This window comes from Mytilus trossulus, chromosome 9 (genome assembly GCF_036588685.1).
Source record: "Mytilus trossulus isolate FHL-02 chromosome 9, PNRI_Mtr1.1.1.hap1, whole genome shotgun sequence".
NCBI classification, from domain to species: Eukaryota; Metazoa; Mollusca; class Bivalvia; order Mytilida; family Mytilidae; genus Mytilus; species Mytilus trossulus.
The window spans coordinates 41,802,833-41,813,878 of record NC_086381.1 but is presented as its reverse complement, the minus strand read 5'-3'; the positions used below and the strand labels follow the sequence as shown (position 1 = coordinate 41,813,878).

The 11,046-nt window shown below is 31.5% G+C and overlaps 1 protein-coding gene across 1 annotated transcript; it reads left to right on the top strand.

Moving 5' to 3' along the window:
• Positions 1–3,096: 3,096 nt before the first annotated feature.
• Positions 3,097–6,910, top strand: LOC134684631 (uncharacterized). Its single transcript, XM_063543932.1, has 4 exons — positions 3,097–3,284; positions 4,276–4,399; positions 5,398–5,616; positions 6,746–6,910. Exons 1-4 carry the CDS (start codon positions 3,097–3,099, stop codon positions 6,908–6,910), a joined length of 696 nt encoding a protein of 231 aa, XP_063400002.1.
• The last annotated feature ends 4,136 nt before the right edge of the window (positions 6,911–11,046 follow it).

Sequence of the window (11,046 nt, the reverse complement as noted above, 5' to 3'; positions counted from 1 at the left end):
ATCAATAATGCTCTGATAAAAACTACCGCAGTTAAAAAGGTAAAGTAATGTTCGTTTTGTTTAGATTCAAATATCTTTGAGTGTCATTTCAATTATCCGTTTAAGCTTAAACATTGTTGACAACTTGTCTGTGAACATATATATTTTTCAGTGCTTTTTTATACTTAGATTATTGTACATTATTAAATACTAGTAATTGGTCTTTAAATATGCAAGTCAATTAGATATAATTTGTTTTGAATATAATTCAATTTTAAACAATATTTGATGTCGTTATCTTTCCTTTGAAGATTACAATAGATGTTTCGCCACCTCACGAGGGCACTGTGCATGACGGTATCAGAGGTGACACAGAAGTGGACTACCAAACAGATTTACATTTAGACGCACATTGGGAAGGTTTTTTCGATAGAGAGAGTGGCGTAGAATTCTATCGATTTATCTTTGCTGACTACTGTTTTACAAATGAAGAATTCAAGAATAGTAATAAGGTACTCCTTTCCTAATTAAACTTTTTTGAAAACAATTCGATTTAGATATTGACATCTGTGCATAGGACCTCAGGGAACCGTTTTGATAATTGCCATCTCAGGCGTGCATTACTAATCATTCATATTATATATTTGTTTCTAATTTATAATTTAAACACCGTGTAAAAAACATATTTCTAAAATTTGTTTTGTATTGGTTCTGTTTTGCAGCTGCGATGTGACCGACTTTTTCAGTGTTAAATAAAGGAGGTTATATAGAAACACAAAAGTATAAAGCATTTTTGTCGTGTGAATGTATAGGTGATATAAAACTGTCTAGGCAAATTGTCTAGAATGAGTTAAAACACTTCATTCATTACGCCAATTGTATGCTATACCGTAACACATTCATAATAGTATTACATTAAAAGTCTAATGCATTTCATGCACTTTACCTTAAAAGTGACATGTATTCGTAAAAATCTAATAAGTTGTCCTGCATTTTATTGGTTTTTGATCTGAGCGTCACGGACGGTTCGACGAAACGCACATGTGGCGTATCAAGTTATAAGCCTGGTACCCCTAATAACTATTCACTCCACTAAATCGATGCCACTGCGGTTGGACGTTTCGTTTTTGATGGTATTACAAGCTTAGTAGTCAGCAGTAGTCAGTCTTTTTTTATAAATTTACTGTTTGTTAAAGTATGAATTATTCGAAATTTTCTTATCGCAAGCATAAATATATCCTTCGCCGTATTTGGAATGTTGAGTCCTCAAAACTTTTCAACTTTGTATTTGTTTGGATATCTAACTTTTTTGGTCTGAGTGTCACTTGTGAGTCGTTTGCAGACAAAACGCGCGTATCAAATAATAAGCCTGATACCTTTGATAACATATTGCAGAAGTGTAAAATATTGCCGCATTATAAGATTGAAATATGAGAGAGTTGATGAATGTGAAGTTAGTAGCCGGTTCTTTATTCGTTGTTCGATATTCAATATCTAACCGGCTGCTACCAGTCGGCTGGATATTAAATTTTATTTGAAAATCCTTAAAAAATACAAAATTTGATAACATTAAAAACAGGTTTTTTATAGTTGATAGGAGCAAAAAGATACGTAGGAAATCGTCTTATCAAGTTGTCTTAACCTCTCGTTGTTCTCGAGTATAAACCCTTATCAATGCATACATGTATTTGTCTTAATGTTATATGGATTTTTATCAATAAAACGACGCCAAAAATGTAATTTAATATATGATATGTATTAAAACAAAAATTAAAAACCGATCACTCTTGAAACATATAGATCTAGGGGAAAAAACAGAAAAAAATAGTAAAAACCTACCTGAGACCGCTTAAATCACGGTTATGCCTCCCTGTTCTTTCAATGTACACTAAACATATAGACTCTGTATATAAAAAGGTTGTATCAAAAGGATTTTTCAGAATAATGTCATCTTTGATATCTACGGAGGGCTTATATTGTCACTTTTCAGCTAAAAATTGTCAAATTTTCAGGACAAAGGGCACAGGGTAATGGTGATCTATCAATCTTTCTAATGTTATGAAGACATTTAGATTATAGGTAGTTACAAACTTGACTAAAAGCAATTTGGCTACACTTCTTGTCTTCCATGTTTACGGAGCGTCCGAAGTGACAGTTGGATATTCAAATTATATAGTGAAAACATACCTGAGAACGTTAAAATAAGGACGAGACCCCCCTGGCCTTTCAAAGTCCATCAAATTCAACAAAATCATAGACTCGGTATATTTACAGGTTGTATCACATGGATTTTCCAGAATAATGTCATCTTCGATATCTACGGAGTATTTATATTGTAACTTGTCAGCTAAAAAAATGTCACAATTTCAGGACAAAGGGCACAGGCCAATGTTCGATTTTATTTTGAAATAACATATATGAAAGTACATCTTTGAAGTTCTTTTATTGAAAAAAATCTGTATTACATAAAAACAAATATGCCAGTTAAAAAAGGGTTTATGTTCGAGAACAACGAGAATTTACGGCAGTTAGAAGAGGTCATGACACGATTTCCTCCTCTTAACTATTAAAATCATGCTTTAATGTTATTAAGTATTCCCTTTTTTTTATATTTTTCAACTAAATTTTGAATATCCAACCGACTGCTAGCAGCCGGTTGGATATTGAATATCGAATAACGAACCGGAAGCTCACTTCACATACATCGGAATGTAGTTTTAATAGCTCCATTAGTAATAAAAGAAATTATAAGAGGAATGACAAAAATTATATCTTTTACATCCAATCAAGTTTAACGTGATCATTTATTCCCTATATTTCGACATTTTGATACGGTCCCTGTATGTTTTAGTCAGGTTAAGTTTTGTTGACGCCATAAGTGTATGCGTAAAAGACTTGTTGAAAATTAAATATGTGTGATACCTTCTAACTATAGATCACCAATAAATTATTATAATATCCTTTACATGTCCTGTTGATAATGATAAACCAATGGAATGACTTTAAAGGAAGTTATATGCTTTATTGTAGACGCAGAAAACATATAATACATTTGCTTCTTTTGATGCTCCCGATGAAGGAACATATTTTATATCAGTCGTTGCTGTTAATAGAGCGATGGAACATTCAAATGTTGTCTGTTCTGATGGTGTCACTGTAATGACAACTATGCCATATGTGAAAGATTTCGTACTGGAAGGTTCCAAAACGAGGCCAATACTTATACAAGATAATACTGGAAGTGTATGGTTGCTTGATAACGTTTTACAAAGACATTTAGTTGGGAATATCAGTTCTAGTTGCAAGTAAGAAACAATAACACATAAATTAAGTTTAAATTTCAGAGAAAAGGAAAATCGTATTTAAATAGTTTTCAATCGAATGAGCAACGTGAATCTCACTACAAAATGGCTCTTAAACCTATCAGAAATGTAAGGAAGTCCTTTATCCCCGGAAATAAAACGATGATATATGTGTTCTTACAACCGAAAGTCACGCAGAGGCCCAATATAAACATAGAAATGATAATGGATTTTTGATAAAGTATTTCGTCAATTTTAACCGGGTAATGGTCGATCAAGTTATGTAGTCGACCATGTGACTTATCAAACTATTCTCAAAACAAATTTTAAAGAATAAAACACTCTTTATTATAAACATTATAACAAAACCATTGGAATATTGCATTAAGTCGAAAGATATATACGTATACGTATTCGAAGACTACAAACAGATCTTTCCAAAATAAGTCTTGTTCAAAACATTTTTTGTTCATATTCTACTACGTTGTGACCTTGTCAAAGAAACATCTCAGAAGTAGCAATAAAAATTACGACAAACAAACAAAACAATGAGCAAGAGAATATGAATTCTCTGCAGTCTGCATAACAAACCATAACATATCTTACGATTTCAAAAGTAAAACCTTTGAATAAATTTCCGGTAATCTAGGAAAGTACACAAGTGTTATTTCGTGCTTCAGTTTGTGCTCTTCTGATATAAACAGTACACATTAACTGGAGATTTCAGTAATTTCCACAAAAAATTAAAAAAAATACCAACAGTAATTGAAATTATTCTAACGACATCAACAACTAAAATAGTGTCAATCTAATAATGGTAGAGAATAAAAAAGCAAAATATTTAGATATTACATCATTGATCTACTGAAACATTTTTCACGGTTAACAGCCAACTACAAACAAGATGTATAGAAGTTTTCGATACTAAAACGTAACTCTATTTTTCTGTAACTTCTATTGATCTGGCTTTAAGATACTAATGTTCTTATTTCAGCGTTTCCAAAGAACAAAATATAACTGTATTTCCTATTGGTAAGCCCTTGTCACGTTACGGAAGCAAACTCTGTAAACACTCCGATAACTTAAATATACTAGCAGTTGTAGTTAAAGCATCTCAGGTTTGTATGAGTAGCTACTAGTAATATGTAAATAGTCTGCCATTTATTTAATGTCGTCATTCTAGTAGCAGCAAAAAAAAATAGAAAACCTTGTTAACTTGGATTTCATGATTTAGAAAGAGCAACTTTACAATTCGCTTGTCAGCAATACCCAAATCATAATGTTTAATCAGACATGAAAAGAAATAAAGCAAATTTTGACAGCTGTACAAATATATAATGCACATGTATACCCAAACTTGGGAATTTTGTTAGTTCCATCTATATTTAGTTGCACTGGTTAAATGTTTATATTGAATCGATACTCTAAATCTGGATTGGTCTGATCTTTAAAGTCCTCTGATGAATTGTGCAAAATGCCGTCATAAACGAACACAACCTTTGATGAATGTAAGTTCAAAAATAGACAATTTGGGATTAACCGTCAAAATGTTTTCCGAATGAAAAACAAATCCTAATAAACGATATCATATGTATACCCAAACGTGTCAGACGGAAATAACCAATTAAGTGGAAATTCAATAACTGGTATGATGTGACCAAGATGATATGGTTAATCATCAAATAAGAATGTTTGCCCGTGAGTATTCATTGCATTTTGGTGTGTCTTTCTTTATTAAAACAACGCACGGTACTATCACGTGGAACGTTGACCATATTAAGTATGGCAGTTTCAATGGTTCTTTTGTTCTTCTGGGTTGTATTAAGATAGCAAAAGTTACTGTCCTGTTAATAGTACTCGCTAAATCAATACGTTTCTATCTGAAATGCCAGCAAGGAAATGTAATGATATGATTGTATATGAGAAGACTACTCATTAGACACAACTTTGATCAATTAAAGACATTTTATTATAAGTTCAACAATATCTGAAAACTGACACTGGAAATCATTAATATTGCATCAATATTTTCTATAAAATTTCTATGGTATACTAAAATAAGTGTGTATTCCTATCTCATATGTAAAATTATATTAAATAATAATTTTATTTTCAGTTTAAAATGATTTGGAAGTCAGGAATTGATTACAAATTAATTCATGATTACGAAGTGGGACTGTCCTCAACCACACACAGTTCTGCCCCCGACATAGTGCCATTTCGAACAACCAAACACCATACACATTTCAGACTGAATCACCCCGATGTTCCAGATGGAAAGGAATTTCACGTTATCATTAAATCAATAAGTAAAGCTGGAGTTGAAGGCATACAGGTTATATTTATTTGATTAGTCATTATATTGCAACGTATTTATATTAACGTATTCACAATTTTTACAATACAGAAAATGATGCCCTTATGCATTTTCGTTGAGATAAATAACTTGTAAATTCAGACAAACGATCGGCATAATGAAATCATCATTGTACAATAAAATAAAATCAAGCATGAGCGAGATATTGCAATACGATAAGAGAGGGTAACTAATTAGAATCAAATAAGCACGAACATCACCATTGGACAACGAGAAATGTTGACGTCATAAACAACCTAAAATACTACTGTTAAATTTTTAACAACATGAATCCAACATAAAAACCCATAATAACCTTAGATCCTATAAGATTTGTCAAGAGCTCGTGTGTTATTTTAATGAGTAGCACATGGTGTACAGTATCCTGGTAACTTAATTTATATTATGATTCAAAATTATACAGTCAGAATAATAGTAATTATATGATTCAAAATTATACAGTCAGAATAATAGTAATTATATCTTAACAATTATTGAATAAAGAAACAATGGTACATTAAAGTACATGTACTTAAAGCTCGAGGGTACAAAAATTTCAGCAAAAATTTGAACAGTATAGTTTTCATTACAAATATTATTTATCACACTGTTAGTTGTAACTTTATAATATGTTGCATAAATTAACCAAACAAATCAATTCATTATGGGCCCAGATGACAATTGTTTGCATTAAATTGAATTTTTTTTTAACTCATCGATGACCTATTTTTTCATTATTTTATTCAAAGAAGCTGTTCGTATAATTAAACAAAACAACTGTAAAATTAAAATGAGTTTTGTAATTTAGTTCTTTATTCATTTTGATAATACCTCTATTTCTCCTTTTAACTTAATAGAAAAAAGAACTTTAGCAAAAATTCATGCTATTTTGAAAGGCAGACTGTGAGTATTTTATTTTTCTATTAAGTATATGATAATGTTTTTTATTGAAAAAAAAAAAGCAAAATCCTATATTTAAAAAAAAATTGATTAATACCCTTGAACCTCCTTGAATGTATCAACAGTGTTAAATTTGGTGTTCATTTGTATTATTATTACATGTATAAGTTTACGAAAGTTCCTTTGAGAACTATTATTTATATTTCAGAGTATTGGTCCATTTATTGTTGACACAACAAAACCACAGTTTGCTGGTGATCAGATTGACGTTAATTTAGTAGATGAAAATCTAATTGCAAATTGGTCAGTTGGTGCTTTCGTGGATCCAGATGACCCTTTTCCAATGCATTTCCAATACGCAGTTGGCAAGTAGTATATGTGTACATTATGTTAGAAAAATGTAAAATAACAAAAACATCGAACACCAAGGATTATTCAAAATTGAAAGTCCGTAATCAAATGCAGTATCAAACGCTCAAACACATTAAACGAATGGATAACAACTGTCATGTTTAATTTGATACAGGCATTTTTCTTATGTAGAAGTTGGATTAAACCTGGTTTTATAGCTAGCTTACTTTATAAATTTTATTACATTTGCAAAACATTCCATCATATGTTTTGGGGTTTTTTTTATGAATGAGCTACCCGACGTCAAAAAACGACGAATATAAGCATTTTATAGAAACTGAAAATCATCAAACCAATGACACTTTAACAAACGACGCTAAAATTTGTTATAAGCCATTTTGTAAATCATATTAGACATATATAAAAAACATTATCATTTAAAATTATCCAAACGTATCCAAAAACGTTATTGTAAATAGTTTAAGCATGTCACTAATTAAATTTGCTCCGTTCTATAACATCAATTCAATAGAGCGTTCATTTATTTGAATGGAAAATATTTGCCTTCACCTAGAGCGCTTTGATCAAAGCGATGGCTGTATTTGAATATGGTTAATTCATGGGGAGCTTGCAATGTTTTTTTAATTTTCTGTATGAAGATAAACTCATCGGTACAGGCACTAGTAGCACGATTTCAGTCTGAAACGGTCATTTTGGTCTGATCACATCTTGATTGACTGGATTTACCGCTAGAGGAAATCGTCGAGACATTTTAGACCGTTAAGACTGCGTTACGATCGATAGCCGCATCAGGTAAATCAGTTCGTTAAGGCATGTCCAGACGGAAAAGACTGAATCGTCTAGCGGGCTGTTTAGACCCGTTAAGACAGTGTCAGACCAAAACAGACCATGGATACAAAATTACGTTCAAAATTTTCAGACCCTGTTTAGATCCGTTCAGTATATCGGTTTGATACCACGAGTTGCGCCCCTTCTACTCGATAATGCATTTTAGATTAATATACATGTATTTTAATATAATTATAATTTGAAGTATATTTTGGTTAATTAAAAGATAGATAAGGATTAAATCTTCTGTTGATTCTTTATTTCTTTTCTTGTTTTGTTGAGGAACTACTAAATTATTCGTCTATATAATTGTTTATTTTTTAATAAATGTTAGTTTATATGAATATATATATTGATAATTAAATGCAAGGACGTATGTTTATTGTATACACACCAAAATGTATGCCATCAATTTAACCTTAAAATGTGAACACCGGTGAAAATGTGTTTCGTATTTGAAGATTAAAAAGTAACGGAAAATCCTAAACGTTACCTTAAAAAGTTAAGGAAATGTGGTATGATTGCCAATGAGACAATCCACAGAAATGCAACGGAGGCAAATTAACACATGCATATTTTTGTTTTATGTGTTACAGTTGCTTTAATTCGTTATCTGTTGATATATGTCATAGTTTACCGTGGAAGCTGTTGCTTTTTTATGTTTTTTTCGTGCGAGTTACTCTATTAAACTTGGAAAAAAATATTCTCGACATCCGGAAATTCAAAAAAAAGACTTCCCGGATCCCGAAAGCTGATCATGATACTGCATTCAGTCTCTGTCGGGACCGTGTTAAAGTATCACCGTATAAAAATGTTCATTCAAACAATGTTGTATCCTTATAAAATTTATTTTCTAATTCATATTATATGTATATAGTACTTAGTATATATGTATGGCGTTAATTTAAAAAAAATCTGTGTTAGTTAAAATGGTCGAGTTCAATGGCACGTGCTAGTAATCAACCGGGTCAACAGGTAACAAAATCAATGATCCATAACGTAAGAAAGAACATGCCTATTATATTTTACAATTACTCTCATCATCATTCTTAATAAAAAAAAAAAAGGTGCCGGAGGGCTAAACGTTAATAAAGAACTAATGAATTTGTGTATACACGTATTTAAATAGTGATGTCTGACCGTCAGTTTTTAATATACATGTCTTTGTTTTTCTTATATTGAACAAAATAACGAATTTGAATCTATTATACGTTAAAGGTTCTTACAATGTCATATGTCTAAACACTAAAAGACCATGCAAAATATTTGAGCGCCGTCGGGAAAATCATTAAAAAACATGTACTGTTCGGAAGTTTGTTTACTATTCAAAAGAAACTTTTCGTTTCTCTACTTGTATAGTTTAGAGATTATTCCTTTAAATTATGTCAGTTACTTAGTATATAAAGTAGTGTGTATCATTGTATTCTATTTATTTGGCTAATTGTATAATTATAATATACATTTTGTATTTCACAACTATATATACTATAAGTTGTAGTGTGATTGATTGTTGGTTGTTTAAAGTCCAGTGGCAAATACTTCATGCATATTCAGGACCAGCTGTAAGTTTATGACATATATGGAACTCACTGGTGTAGTTTTCACGTGTTAACATGGATAAAAGAATAATTATTTTTTTAAATATCGAAACATCAGGGAGGAAAGGCGCATGGATTCCCCGCACTTTCCAGTTCTTTTCTCTGTTTTGTGTTAAAAAAAATAATGGTTTCTTTTCGATTTTTTTTATATATGTTTTTATAATTTACGATAACTGTGGTGTATACCTGCTGTCAGACGAAAGAAACATATGTGCCCTCTAAAAAAAATTATGGATTTTTTGCTTTCGCATTGACGTTTAACACACAACTTTAATTACTTACTGTGATATGTATGTAGAAATTCTGGAGTACTGGAAAATGAAGGATGCAAATCCAACTGACCAAGCTTTGAATTAAAATGGTCATTAAATAACCACACAAATAAAAGAACAAGTGTAAGTGTTGGAATGACATATACAATATATCACCAGGTGCATTGTCAGAGAATTATAAATTTTGATGTTACTTTGGTAACTAGACACAATTGAAGAGAAGCAGCCCAATCTTTTCTTCTTTGTGTTACGAGTACACATAAACTGATCTTAGTTATTTCGTGAAGCATTTCATTTAAATGATAAAATCGCGCGTGATTATCTAACAAACACTCACAGTGCAGTGTACTACAATCAGGCGCGGATCCAGCCATTTTCAAAAAGGGGGTCCCAACCCAGAGTAAAAGGGGGGTCCAAGTATGCAAATGCATTGATCGGCCAAAAAAAGGGGGTCTAACCCCCGGAACCCCCTGGATCCACCGAGACAAATTATATCAATTTATAGAGCAGTCTAACGGCTCCAACTCAAAATTTGAACCATTCTATGTTGGGGGTTGGGGTTACCATTTAGTTCGAAAGCTCAAAGTATACAAGCTGTTTCACCCTTTTTATTGTGATGATTGGGAATTTTCATTAAAGGGAAACTTCGCAAAAAAAAAATTGATATTATGTTCATTCTGTATAAAAATGCTCAAATGCATGAATATTAAAGTTTAATTCTGCTAGATAAGAGATCACCATCGATTTTGAATTTAGAGTATCAATTCTCTCCGGTCGGCCATTGTGTTACCTTCTCACCTTTGCACCCAAGATATGTCTAAGGAACAAAACTACAGTAACCCGATGTAGTCGTAATTGCGTGTCGATATCTTGTCAATCGTACGGTTGTTTTATCCGACTAGTTAACTTTTATATTACACACTATGTTGATACGGAAAATTTTCTTATCTTTTTTTTTTAATAACCATGATCTGTTATTTTTAACAATAATGATAATATTGGAATAAGTTAAATAGTAAAAATTTCAAATCATAAATAATTGTTCCGTGAAACTTGAATTGTTTTCGGAAATCTAATTAGTTCATAATTCTTTTATGTAATAAACTTTATTCAAATAAATTAGGATCTTCGTTCCACTGATCACCTGCATGACTAAAGGTATTACTCCCAAAGGTATTGGAGGGGGTGTGACACGTCCAGGTATTCAGGCGATTTCCTGTCGAGCTTGCAAATTCATGCATCGTTTCACGTCTTAGGGGTATTGGTCAGTGTAAACGGCCTGTAACTTATAACTTTCCATTTTGAACTATTAGGTGTATAACGGAAATAAAGTCACAGGAAAAAAAGGCACAAGAAAAAAAAGTCACAATTAAGTTTAAGTAAACTTATTTGTCAGAAATATGTTGGAATGCATGTGAAAAAGTCACTATGTACATGTA